Below are 14,091 nucleotides of genomic sequence, written 5' to 3'. Positions count from 1 at the left end.
CAGGGACCGGAGGGGACGGAGGGACAGCTACAGGGGGGATGGATGCTGGGGAGGTGCCGGGCGCTACCCTGTGCCATGCAGTGCCACACGGACGGGCCACCCAGAGCCAGGACGGTGACAGCTACAACTTCCTACTAACAGCAATGTCAATGGAGGATACAAGTCATCGCGCCACCTGTATTTCATGGTTTCTCGGTAATTTACTCAGTTTCTGCTTTCTCGCAACACCTCTGCTCATCGCCTTGTTTTACTCCCATTTGCCGAAGGCACCAATGGGTATTTTTCCATCTAGTTTGGTTTGTGGATACTAGTGACTACGCACGACAGGAGAAAAAAAAAAAAAAAAAAAAGCAGATACTGTATATATAAATCCAAATTATGGCAACGAATGGGAGGGATGCTTACCAAAGGCTGTCAAGATCTGAATGCATACATTAAAACAGAAAGTGAAATGTAAAAGTTTTCAAAAAAATGCAAAAAAATTAAAGTCAATAGGAGCGGAAAGAAAGGAGTCAATCAAACATACATGGATATTATGAACAATTGCTGATAGCAGTTCTTACAGGCATAAGTGTTTACAAAACAGGACATAACCACAGATCCTATTTTAGTGCCACACAGACTTGACCTCTCAAGGCATCTGCAGAACATATCAGTGCTTCGTGTTTTATTCAAATCCAACCAGAAGGGCCATAAATACAGAAAGGCACTGAATATACAATACAGGGGCTTGACTACTTATAGCTGGGACCATAAATGCTGGCATCGATGTGACGTATGCATATACATACATAAATTTCATCAGCTTTTCTCCCAGGGTTAGCCACTGAAAAAAAGCTAAAGGTATTTTCAAGGGTCACAAGTGATGGTGTAAAGAAGTTTTCCATCAGCCAAGGTCTGATAACCCCTTTCCTTGGGGACAGGGAACTTAGACAGCCCAGGCCACCACAGGTGGCAGCTGCACCGGGCTAACACTCTGCTTTGCACTCAGTTAACCAGCAAAAAGAAAAGAAAAAAAAGGAAAAAGAGAAAAAAAATATTCAATCTTTCCCTCCGACCGCCTTTTTCTGTGCAAGTTACCCCGGAGCAGCTCCCACACCTCCCTCATGTGGCCGTGCAGGTGGCTCGTCCTGACAGAAGCGGCAGGAGGACGCAGACAGCAAGGAGGAGAGGAACAGCCTGCTCCTCCTGACAGCGGTGCTAACTTATGCTGGCTTCCAAACGGCAGCAAGCCCCCCCCCCCCCCGCCCCCGCAAAGGCAGGGGGGCGGCTGAAATCCCACCTCGGAGCCCCGTACCACATCTGCACCGACAAGCGGCATCTTATCGAGGTGGGATAACTTGGTGGATTGTCACCAGCCGAATTTCAAAGGGTGGGAAGGACAGACACCGCTCCTGCCCTGGGACCATGCAAGAGTGGAAGAGCGCTCTGCAAAGCTCGCCGGGTTGGAATAAAGCTGTAAAACTAGTTATTTTACCTAGTGAGCATAACCAGCTCTGCCGTGTTTCCATGGCAATTTGGAAAACGTTTCATTTCAAGCATTTGCTGCAAAAATCACACCATAAGCAAGGCTACACCGTGGGACAAGACTCGAGACACACTGCACAGATTAAGCGTGTAGATATTCCCTGCCAGGCATGTAAAAGAGCCAGTGCACAAAACACACACTCATCTTGCTCTTCCCTTTTTTTTTTTTTTTTTTTTTTGGGTGGTGTTACCTTTCCGTTATCTTCCAACGATGAATTTTGAAAAAGGAAATAAACCCCAAAGAAAAACACGAGCCCTTCAAAGGCGCCCAGAAAGGTCCAGTACAGGAACGGCCTCCACTGCAGCATCGCGTTGTCGGAAACCTTCCTGCCGAGAGATGGAGCAACAAGAGCATCACCGTCACGTTTCAGATGGGCCGCAAAGCCCCTCGCAGCCTGGTGGTCCCCAGGCTTTGGGGACGAGGAGGTAAAACTCCTAAATACACGACATAAACAACATTTGCCACACACAGCTGCTCGTTGTGAGAAATCATAAGGGGTTCAGCATATTAATTTTGTTTTGTCCTTCTCCTCTGGGTAGCTTGGATTAAAACCCAAGCCAGCCCAAAGCAAAGAGCTGTGACACTGTCCTGAGCCTCTCCCTGCAGCCCCTGCACAACCCATGGTATCTGACTTTTGAATTTTAAATCCGGGGCAACGCTAAAGAAGAGCCGTACGGAACACAGCAAATCCATGTTTTCCCTCTTTTTGTTGAAGGCACAAAGCCCCCTTCTCTGAGCAAAGCCCTGCAAGTCCCGTTCCTGGAAGCGGTGTTTTTCTGCACAGGCTAAAAATAATCTCCTGAATCGTAGGGTGGGTGTTTTTAACACGGGGGCTGTAGCAGGAGGCTCGTGGCTGAATATAGGCTGAGATCTGGCACGGAGGCAGCAGCAGCGAATGGATGCTCTACGGGCAGAGGAGAACGACCCTCAGGGAGTTTAAAAAAAAAAAAAAGTTTCCTGCATCATTATCTTTTCAGATTACCCTCTTTAAAATCTGAAGATTGATGAGGGAGAAAAGCACGTTTAGGGTAAAACCAAAAATCTCTGTTCTTTTCTCATTTTTCTTCCTAACTGTTAAAGCAATACATCCATTTTCAGCAATGATGCACCTTGCAAACAAGTGTGGTGCTGGGCTCCTATAGCTGCAGCTTCTAAAACAACACCCCACCGAATCCTGTGAAGGAAGATGCACCGGCAACGCTCTAACACACCGCAGTTTGGGTCTGAGCAAGGAGCAGGGATGAACCAGCCTGTCAGCGGGTTTTGTCGCAAGGAGAGAGAACACAACCGACTTGCTCCCCACGAGCTCTGTTTTGCATTCACATTCCATCCCAAATGGGCTGTTTTGCAGCTTTTCCAGCCTCTCCGCCGCGAGATCTGCACTGCAGCAGCTCAGCACTGCGTACGGCTGAGGCACAGCAGCCCTTCTGCCTTCGGCAGCGCATTCAGGTCATGAATATTCAAACCGAGGTGATCTGCCCGCACAATTAATCTGTTTTCCCTCAACTGACAGACCCCGGAGATCAGACAGCCCAGCGGGGGAACGCACGGAGGCCTGCTGCTATCGGGCCGTGCCGCACGATATTCAATTAGCAATTTGTTTAAAAATACGTGCGGTGGCATTTTGCCATGAGAGTGGAGGAACACAGAGGTCTAATCAATCATGGATCTGTTTCAAAAGCACCCAATACCTCCTTCCTCGCCTTAGAGCCCTTGTGCCACCTGCTGATTTTTCTAAAGCAACGTCTAGAACATCTAGAATATCCATGTAATACCATAGAATCGTCCAGGTTAGAAGGGACCCTTGGGATCATCGAGTCCAACCATCTACCCTACTCTACAAAGTTCTCCCCTATATCATATCCCCCAACACCACATCTAAACGTCTCTTAAACACATCCGGGAATGGTGACTCAACCACCTCCCTGAGCAGCCTGTTCCAATGCCCGACCACTCTTTCTGTGAAAAATTCTTTCCTAATGTTCAGTCTAAACCTACCCTGTTGGAGCTTGAAGCCATTCCCTCTCGTTCTGTCATTAGTTACCTGTGAGAAGAGACCAGCACCAACCTCTCTACAGTGTCCTTTCAAGTAGCTGTAGAGAGTGATGAGGTCTCCCCTCAGCCTCCTCTTCCTCATACTAAACAGTCCCAGCTCCTTCAACCGCTCTTCATATGATTTGTTTTCCAGGCCCTTCACCAGCTTCGTTGCCCTCCTCTGCACTCGCTCCAGTCTTTAGGTACCTGCTAATTCCCTTTGCTGTCCCTCTTGGCTCGAGCACGGCTTTGCCACGCACAGCTCCTCCACGGCCAAGGAGCACTGTATGATGGTGATGGGGCTTGTCAGGGCACTGGCCAGACCTGGTGTCCTCTCCTCCCCGGGGCTGAGCTCAGCGCTGAGCTTACTGCCAGGTCAGGGAATTAGCAACAGCGACGGATGAGGAGGGGCTTCCCCAAAAAAGCATCTTCCTCAGTCCTTGCTGAAGGGCTGCACCCAAGCACATGTCGGGGGAAGATGGGAAGCATCTCAGTTTCTGTGGGAGGCTGGAGCCTCTCCCTGTTGCAACCAAGGAAGGAGAGAAAGCACCAGGAGAGACAGTCTCCACAAATTGTCCTTCCCCTGGGCAACGTGGCAAAAAACTCTGAGCACATGGATGAAAGAGTAGAGTTCCCCCTTAATGGGCTCTGATATGGGGTGGTGGTGAATGGAGTTAATTGCAGTTGGCAGCTGGGCACACGTGATATTCCCCAGGGCTTGGTATTTGGGTCAGTTCCCTTTAATATCTTTATCGATGATCTGGAACGAGGGGATCGAGTGCACCCTCAGTAACTTCACACATGACACCAAGTTGGGTGGGAGCGTCGACCTGCTTGAAGGAAGAAGTCTCTGCAGAGGGATCTGGACAGGCTGGATGGATGGGCTGAGGCCAATGGGATGAGGTTCAACAAGGCCAAGTGCTGAGTCCTGCACTTGGGTCACAACAACCCCAGGCAACGCTGCAGGCTGGGGGAAGAGTGGCTGGAACTGCCTGGTGGAAAAGGACCTGGGGGTGTTGGTCAACAGCAGCTGAATATGAGCCAGCAGTGTGGCCAGAAGGGCTACTAGCATCCTGGCCTGTATGAGGACCAGTGTGGCCAGCAGGACTAGGGCAACGACCATCCCCCTGTACTGGGCACTGGTGAGGCCCCACCTCATGTGCTGTGTCCAGTTTTGATCCCCTCACCAGAAGAAAGACACTGAGGTGCTGGAGTGTGTCCAGAGAAGGGCAACGGAGATGGTGAGGGGTCTGGAGCACAAGTCTTGTGAGGAGCGGCTGAGGGAGCTGGGGGTGTTCAGCCTGGAGAAAAGGAGGCTGAGGGGAGACCTTCTCGCTCTCTACAGCTCCCTGAAAGGAGGTTGTAGAGAGATGGGGGTCGGTCTCTTCTCCCAGGTCACAGGCGACAGGAAACAGCTTCAAGTTGCACCAGGGGAGGTTTAGATTGGATATTAGGCAAAATTTTTACACTGAAAGGGTTATGAAGCATTGGAACAGGCTGCCCAGGGAAGTGGTGGAGTCACCATCCCTGGAGGTATTTAAAAGCCAGGCAGACGTAGTGCTTAGAGATATGGTTTAATGATGCTTTTTGTCAGTGTTAGGTTGATGGTTGGACTTAATGAGGTCCCTTCCAACCTGGGCAATTCTATGATTCTATGATTTGCCCTGTGGAGGGGAAGCCTGGGGGAGGATATCCATTTAGACCAGCTGAGAAACTACCTGCCTGCCCTGGGCTTCAGGAACATTTGTCTTCCTGAAAATGAACGGATCTTCCTTCCTCCTGAAAGTCAGATCTCCCCTCCGTCCATTACATGCTCTATCATGTGCCTGCCTCAAAGCTAACGGGAACAAATGGTCTGGCCACATGCAAAGCTTCATTTTTCTTACGCATGAAGAATTCCACCTACAGTGTATTTTTTTATACAGACACAGCAGTGCAATTTGCTAGACCAGATACTGCCATGGAGCATAAACAAGTAGAAACAGACGCTAAATAGGGCATTTCTTATCTCTAAGGCAGCATCAGCAGAGCCAGGAGGGGGCAGAAACAGCCTTTTCTGCAGTTCATGGTGATCCCATCACTGACACGGGACAGGGAGACCCGCTGTCCTGGGTTGAAAGACACAGGACTAACTTTTCTTCTAATGCTGGCGAAAACTGCACTTCTAGAAGACTCTACTGTCTGAATTTGTGAAAATATTTACTTTATAGCCAGCCAGGCTCTGTGGGATTCAAGGTTAGTGTTTCCGAGCCTTGCCAGGGGCAGGGACGAGGAGGAGCAAGGCCTGGGCATTTGACCCAGGCTGGCCAACAGGGTTATTTCATACCATGAACGTCACATCCAATATAAATTAGAAAAGTTTGCTGCGTAGCTGGCTCTCTCCCTGATGGTGGCGGGTCCAGAGAACTCCTTGCCCCGGTGCCGGAGCCCTGAGCCCTTCCCTTCCTCCTGAAGCCATTGCGCGCCCAGTGTCCCACATCGGCTGTCCCTGCTGGGAGTGCACGGCTTCCTACCGATAGAATTGGCTGAGTATAATTCCTGTGTATCTTATCAGTATCGGGATTAATACTGGTTCCTTAGTATTATTGTTAATGATTTAGTCTTAGTCTATTAAATCTATTTATATTTCAACCCTTGTGTTTCTTTGTGTTCCCCGATTCCCCTTTCCGGGTGGGGAGGGGTCATCGGGTGACAGAATAATTGTCTAACGACAATAGATTGTTATGGGTTCTCTCAAACCATAACACCCGCTTATACTCCTGGGCCCACAGAACTTAAACCGTGGATAAAACCAAGTAGTTCTGAGGCTCACCCAAGCCCGGTGCTACTCACATGTAGAGCTGCGGATCCGCCATCAGCGTGTCGATGTTGATGTGCTGCTCCAGGAGGCTGTAGGCCAGGATAGGCAGTGACGTGAAGCAGATGTTGTACATGGTGAGATAAGCAGCGTCGTACAGTGGCTTGAAAGAGGAAGGAGGAGTAAAATGAGAGAGAAATTCCACTTTAAAAGTCTCCCCGCAGAGAGATTAGAAGTTTCCAGCCCTCGTCTCTGTACCTACCCTACAGATTCACCCCTTAGTCACAGGCACACAGGACAGTTTCATTTGGGGCAAGGCACCTCGGGCCGCCTGGCTGGGACCCCGCACCCACCGCCAGGATGTTTGGTAACCGGCTGCTCTCATCTCCGGCTTGTTCACCAGAAAAATGTGATTAAACAGCCCTTATCACAGCTTTTCTGTAGCTGCTCTTGTGCTGCTGTTTCTATTAATATACTTGATGTCTCCTGTGACTCTCTAAAGACTACATATTTCAGAGGAACTATGGCTTCTTCTTTTTTTTTTTTTTTAAAAAAAGTGGTTCTGCTGAGACAAGCAGAGAATTATCTCCTATCATTTACTCTTCCTCACCGTTACTTTTGAGCCCAAACAGACACAATCAGTTGACACAAAAGCCAAAGCTCTTGTCTCCAAGCATGTGAGCCCACCCACCACACGGACCTGTCCTTCTGACGCTCGCTTGGACTGAGCAAGGCTCTGATGACACTCCCCGAGTGGCTTTTTTTAAAGGTTGTCATAAAAGAACGAACTGTTCTTCCTTTTGAGAGACTCCTTTAATGCAGGAAACCAGAGCAGAGGAGAAAAGATGGGGAAGTCTTTGAAAACTTTTTCTTTTAAGAGAAGGAGAAACGGCAAAACTCAGGTGCCAACAAACCAGCTAAACCCCCTCTCCCATTATTTTAGGAAGTTGTCGCTCTGTGTTCGTGGGTGGTGGATGGAGAAGAAAAGAAAGCAGTTTTCTTTCTTTTCAGTTATGGGTCTCAAAAATATGATGCTCCAGATACGGTGCTGAGCAATGGGGTCAGTTCTGACTGTCCTCTACAGGGAGGTGAGGAAGGGATGGGCCACCAAAAGCCAGGTCTCTGTTAAGAAGCCTCACTGTGCCCCTTGCTTTTTCATCCTGGCTTTACAGACACGTTACTGGAAGTTACCTGCTGTGAGAATCCACAGAAGAACTGGTATAAAAACTGTGGTAAAATGAAGCAAAGGTTCTAGGGAAACAAAAGACAAATGGTTAGCAGGGAAGTGCTTGACTTCTCAGTCTAAATCCAAATAATTTCTCCCCGTTATCAGACATTGGTGTCTGACATTGCAATATCAGACAAGTTAGGGCACTGTTTTCTACCAAGCACAAAACTAATCCAATGAGCAATTAATATCTGCAGAAGACACTGGAATAAAGTCACGTTTCACTTTCCCCTGCAAGTATTGTTTTCAACTGACAGGCACGTGGCAGAGACATGGCCTGTTCTAGGGAAGGAAAACAGAGTTGCAAAATAACCTATACATTTTTTTCCCTGTTTACTAATTTTTAATCTTGGCAAAGAGACCCAGAGCATAAACAAAGAAATAAGCCACACACGCATCCTTACCTTATAGAAGAAATACTGTACAAGGTGTGCTATTCTCACGTAATACAAATGCCCATGTGCTAGTAGCAATTTTCTTAAATGTTTAAACTTTGGCACAGCATAGTCGCTGTTTCGGGAAGCCTGCCGTCCTTCTTTGCCTTTTATACCTGGAGATAGAAGCATGGCGAGGGGTTAATCCCTATGGGGCTGGAATCTGGACCGATGCTAAAGCAAGGGGTTAATCCCTATGGGGCTGGAATCTGGACCGATGCTAAAGCAAGGGGTTAATCCCTAAGGGGCTGGAATCTGGACCGATGCTAAAGCAAGGGGTTAATCCCTAAGGGGCTGGAATCTGGACCAACGCTACCCATTGTGGGGGGTTTGTTCACATCGTGCAGTGTCTCAAGGTATGAAAAAGGCCATTTTTCCCCACCCCAAGTGCTGCAGGAGAGCAAAACACTAATGTGCTGCAAGGCTTGGTGTGGTTTTGGCTCCGCAACACTCAGACCTGCTTCTGGAGTTTTTTTAAGCTGTATTTAGGTTGCTGCCTGAGTTCCTTTGTAAGGGAGTGTGGTGAAAAGTATCTGAGCAAACCTGATAAAAGATAAGGAACTGGTTTCCCTGCGGGCTTGCCCGTATCTCCCAGTTATTTCACTGGCTCAGCCTCCCAAGACATCCCCGCAGATCAGAGCCCAAGAAAGACAGTTTTGTTTACTCAAAAGCCGCATCCGAATGACCTGCACCAGGACCCCATTCATCAGAGGGCCCCGCGGCATTTCCAACAGCCCCAAAGAAAGAGGCTGCCCTTTCTCCTCTTTAGCAGTATTACAAAAATCTCCAGCATTTCCCGTATCTCCGACACCACTCTGCAGAAAGGAGGATCGTTTCCAGCCTGATGCCAGTCACACGGAGAGGGCAGACACAACATAACTGAGCAGCAGCCCTCAGGAAACACGTGTGGGTCCCCAGGGTTGAGTTACCAGCAGCTGCCACCACTTAGCCCTAATAAAATCGAATATCTTCATTGCTCTGCCTTTGCAACAATTGCCAGTTTGCTACTTTTTTTTTTTTTTCCCCTGACCAGCAAGCAACCTTTGCCACCTTGAATTTGGCCACAGAGTTTTTGAGCACACTCTGAATCATAGAATGGTTTGGGTTGGAAGGGACCTTAAAGATCATCGAGTTCCAGCCCCCCTGCCATGGGCGGGGACACCTCCCACCACACCAGGTTGCTCAAAGCCCCATCCAGCCTGGTCTTGAACCCCTCCAGGGATGGGGCAGCCACAACTTCCCTGGGCAACCTGTTCCAGTGCTTCACCACCCTCACAGGAAAGAATTTCCTCCTACTATCTAATCTAAATCTCCCCTCTTCCCATTTAAAACCATTACCCCTTGCCCTGTCACTACACTTCCTGACAAAGAGTCCCTCTCCGGCTCTCCTGTAGGCTCCCTTCAGATATTGGAAGGCTGCTATGAGGTGTCCCCGGAGCCTTCTCTTCTCCAGGCTGAACAACCCCAGCTCTCTCAGCCTGTCTTCATAGGGGAGGTGCTCCATCCCTCTGATCATCTTCGTGGCCCTCCGCTGGACCCGTTCCAACAGGTCCATGTCCCTCCTGTGTTGAGGACTCCAGATGGGGTCTCAACTCTGAAGTTTATCACTGATAAAGAGTGGTATTAGCAAAGGTGAGCACTATATGAGGATCCCAAGAATGTATCTGGAGTCAAACCCTGGCTCCAAAGAAAGCAACAGCAGATTTTCCACGTTTTTCAGTGGGATCAGTTTAGCCATGTGCCATTGGAAATACTGATTGCGCATCAAAAGTGAGCCCCAGCAAGAGCAGACGAGTCTTAGGCATCAGACAGGTGTACCAGGGCTCTTACCTATTCCAACATGGGCTTCCAAAATCATACTAACATCATTCGCGCCGTCCCCTATGGAGAGGGTTATCGGGCTCCCTTTTGTGTTCTTCACCATTCGCACAATCTAAGAGATTTAAAAAAAAAAAAAAAAAAAAAAAAAAAAAAAAAAAGATAGGAAACCAAAACTTGAGTTAAAAAGCCTCCAGAGACCCTCTTGCAAGATCCCCTCAGGACAAGTAGCCAGGCTTCTACAGCCTGGAGAGCTGACATTAATAAAACCCTTTGCTATTTCCTTCGCGGTCACCAACCAGAGCAAAAAAACCCAAGACCCAGCTGCACAGAGCTGAAGGACAGTATTTAAAAACAAATCCCAGGCAGCATCATCCCATCCTTCTCTTCTGGTAGAGCCCCATCTCCCAGTGCTGGGACCTCTGGGACATTTCGGGGGCAGAAGACGCTCCCTGGAAGGGGGGCAGAAACACCCCGTCGCTCGGGCTGGGGAACCATCGTGATGAAGTCACAGACTCCACTTGACAAACTTCGAAAGGAAAAAAGGACAAACAGGGCTTTTTCATTTCTAATTGGCTTGGGCTTGTGGCATCCTGTGAGCAGATCAAACAAAGGTTTTACATTCAAGATTTGAAAGGCTGGTGCGTTTCCATCCCACTCTGAAGCTCAGACGAGGCTTACACACAGCCCAGGGAAGCCCTAGCTGATGAAGACCATCAGGTCAAGTCCCAGCTGGTGGATTAAGAGTGCCTCACATCACCTAATGATGGGCTTCAGATGGTGAAAAAGCAAAATGAAATACCTGTGCTTTCTGCAGAGGAGCCATCCGGCAGCAGAGGACTGCAGTACATTTCAAGCAGATTTGGAGAAATATGTTTTTGTAATTACTAGAACTGGAGTCCTGAGAAGGGTTGAGGATCAGCGACAGCGTCGAGCCATCTATAATCAGGCCGTATTCTTGACTCAACGTCCAGCTTCTACAACACAACGAGGAATGGGTTTGACATAAAAAATCAGACTTTAAGAACTCAATCCAGCTGCTCTGGATAGCGGAAAAGAAATTGCTTTCGTATTAATCTTCTTGACGTCCCTTTTAGGGGGCTCAGCAATCTTACAAATCTTGGATTTAACACGTGCCCTTCACAAAGGGAACTGTGTAATTAAGTTCAAAACTAACTAAAAGCTAGGGATGATGAGCAAAGCGAAGGGGCCAGCTGCGGTGTCGGCAAGTTGCCAGTCCCCGGGGCCACAACCTGCTCCTATTTATTCCTCTATCGACTTTGCACCCAGCAAAGCACGCACGGGCTGGCTCCTCCGGCTCTCTTACCTCTTCAGGCCTCCCCGGTTTTTGGGAACGTCCTGAATCAGCTTTTTATGGTACTCCATCAGCAGCTCATGGAGCCGATCCTCCTTTCTCTCACTCTCGCCCACCGTTTTGGCCGTCAGCTCCAGCAGCTCGGTGCTGGTTTGGAAGAGCCTGCAGGCGTAGCAGGTGGATTTGGCCGTTTCCATCTTGTCGCCTGTCAGCACCCAGACCTTCATGCCGGCTGCGTGCAGGGCTTCGATCGTCTCCGCCGACTGCTCCTGCAGCCTGCAAGCAAGAAGGAAAACAGTGTTCCTCAGGCTGGCCCACACTTAATCCATAAAATCCTTGTTTTGCAGGCAGGAAGTACCAGCCTGAGAGAAATCAACTGATTTTCCCCGTGCTGGAGAGAGACCACCGCCACAGGAATAAGGATGACGAGCCAGCAATCCCAAATTTTTATGTGCAGCCAAAAAAGAAAACAAACAAAAAAAAAAACCCACCACATTATACTGTGAGACCTAAGAGTCAAGAATAAGTTTAATTTACACATGCAGTTACTCTAACTGCCTGCGAAACTGAATTTGTTTTGATGTGCAAATTAAGGCTGCGTGCTTAATTCACTTTCTAGAAGTGCAAGAACTGCTGTGGTTTCATTAAGAAATCCTAATTCCTACTACACCAGACAATTTTAGCAACTAGGGCACTGTGCAATGGGTTGTGCCACAGAGTAATTAATTGCCCTGGCTGCTCGGTCCCACCATGGCGAGTCAGGGCCCCGACGCAACGTCAAGGAGAAACCACGGCGTCGGTGGTCATGGTCACCTCTTTACCTGTCTTCTACAGCGGTGGCCCCAATCAAGTGCATGTCTGCTTCTGTGTCTTCAAAAACCTTGGCCATCTTTTCCTCCCTGTCCTGCAGAGCCATCTTCGCTTCGTTAAGCTGCCTGTCGATTTTGTCGTACTCCTTTTGAGTCAGTTCTTTGAACGCCACGCAGAGCGTGCGGTAGCCATCCTGGCAGGGAGAGGGAGAGAAAATAAAGTGGACGGGCGCCAAAAAAGCAGATTTTCTACAGCTCCTCGCTTTAGGGTTAGTGCTTTTCTTTACCATCGGTGCTTCCTGTCAGTACTGACCCTGACAGCAACGACAATTTGTTGGCTCGAGTCAAAAGCCCAATTTCTCTGTGTTTATGCAGTAATTTCTTAATGGTAGTTATGCTTATTACCTGCATGTAATATGGCAAGAGAGAAACTAAGAGAAGGAGCAGAGCCGAGAGCGTGCATCCAGCAGAAACAACGGGGACCGGGCGTCCCCACGACTGGGACCAGGCACTTCTCCCACCGGAGAAAACCGCCTGCTATTGTTATTTCTATTTTTAACTTACTTGGGAGATGCTCAGACACAACTGTGATGGAAACCATATAAGTCTATCAAAAGTCAAATAAAGGTGGAAGCCAAAGAGACAGAAAAGGAAAGAAGCCTGGCTTCAAAACAATGTGAAGTGACACTCAGATTTTCAACACTTCCCTCCAGAGCAAGGCCACATCCCTATTTTTGGAATAAGGCCTTCCTGACCCCAGGAGCCAGCCAAATTCCTGCTGCATGCTCACCATGGCGTTGCGGTCCACGTGGACTTTGGTTTGCTGGATCTCTTCTTGCTGCACCCTCGGGAAAATCGAGGAGTCTGCTCCTTTACAGAAGAGAAGCAACTTCCCTAAAAGCAAATTATAAATAGTCTGTAGCGTTCGCAAGCTGTAGAAAGAAAGACTTCACAGACTCAGCAGCCAGCAAATGAGGCAGAGGGATGAAACGTGGCAGGACTAGAGAAGGAACGGCTAGAAGCCTGGCTGTCCACCAAAAGTGGCCTCAAGAAACCTGTGCAAAACCTTGTTTGTCCCCAGTCTGGGATATTGGGTGTCGCTACCTGCCTCCGAGCAAGCTTTCTGCAGCAGGCTGGGCAAAGCAGTTTATTTTGCCCTATTCAAAAGCCTTGGCAACCTTTTCAGGGAGAGTAAAAGCAGCATCCCACACCTTATGGGACCGACATTGGGGAAGGACGGTGATCTCTGAATCTATCCCCGTGAAAACCCATCCTGCTCAGGGGAAGGTCTCACATCTCCCCCCTCTGTACTTGCACCTTCAGGCTGGAACAAGGCAAGCAGGGAGCCCTCGGTGGGTCACTGTCCCCATCCCTGTCCCCTCCCCTTATCTGCTGCTGGTCCCCAATGGCTGCTATGGAGAAAATTCACTATTTCTCAGCCAGACCCAGTACAGAATTTCATAGACCAGCTTAGAAAACCTAACAGCTTGGCCTCTCCAGGTTACAGGGATAAAGAGGATGTGTTTTATATTTGTGCACGTGTGCACATGTGTGTGGGAGCCCAGAAATGTATTTTAACTGTACCCGTGGTGGTTCTCACAATGACACTCATACGGCGACGGAGAGGATCAAAGTTCAACACATGGAGAAGTTGGTACCTTTAAAAAAAAAATTATTAAGCAGCTTAGACTCAGTAAAAGAAAAATAACTCTAAGACAGAAAATCCCTACCAATGAGCTGCAGAAATCAACACACCCTACAAGTGGCAGCACCCACTGGGCAGGGTACTTTCTATTGCACAAGAAAACGGGATAAAAAAACAAAAAAGACAGAACTCCAGGTCTGAGGGTGTGGGTGGACACCTGAGAGCACCCACCAGGCAGCAAAGCTTTGGGTGATCTCCCATGGCTGGGCTCCATCCACTCCCTGCCCACCGGCCCACCGAGCCCCCAGGCTGGGAGCAGCTCCGCAGGCAGCCACAGCGGCTCTGGCATTTAAAGAAGGAGTTTCCCCATCAGGGGAGTAAAGAAGTGACATTTGTGACAGCAAGTTCTCGGGGAGCGCTGGGATAAGGTCAGTGATTCTCAGATGTCCCCCAGGCTGTGAGCACAGAGTAAAACCTAATTAT

The 14,091-nt window shown here is 48.8% G+C and overlaps 1 protein-coding gene across 1 annotated transcript in view; it reads right to left on the bottom strand.

Moving 5' to 3' along the window:
* ATP11C (ATPase phospholipid transporting 11C (ATP11C blood group)) overlaps nt 1-14,091 on the bottom strand; it is a 50,669-nt gene that overhangs the window by 9,397 nt on the left and 27,181 nt on the right. Inside the window, exons 16-25 of the mRNA XM_074148221.1 lie at nt 13,548-13,621; nt 12,754-12,857; nt 11,976-12,157; nt 11,167-11,430; nt 10,642-10,816; nt 9,852-9,954; nt 7,992-8,137; nt 7,551-7,610; nt 6,395-6,522; nt 1,719-1,854 (exon numbers count right to left, since the gene is read on the bottom strand). Coding sequence (XP_074004322.1) covers nt 1,719-1,854; nt 6,395-6,522; nt 7,551-7,610; nt 7,992-8,137; nt 9,852-9,954; nt 10,642-10,816; nt 11,167-11,430; nt 11,976-12,157; nt 12,754-12,857; nt 13,548-13,621 — 1,372 coding nt within the window. The remainder of the gene's footprint in view (nt 1-1,718; nt 1,855-6,394; nt 6,523-7,550; nt 7,611-7,991; nt 8,138-9,851; nt 9,955-10,641; nt 10,817-11,166; nt 11,431-11,975; nt 12,158-12,753; nt 12,858-13,547; nt 13,622-14,091) is intronic.

Source organism: Numenius arquata, chromosome 5 (genome assembly GCF_964106895.1).
Source record: "Numenius arquata chromosome 5, bNumArq3.hap1.1, whole genome shotgun sequence".
In the NCBI taxonomy this organism is placed as follows: domain Eukaryota; kingdom Metazoa; phylum Chordata; class Aves; order Charadriiformes; family Scolopacidae; genus Numenius; species Numenius arquata.
Note: the sequence above shows the minus strand (reverse complement) of the source record. Positions and strands in the feature narration are given on the sequence as shown.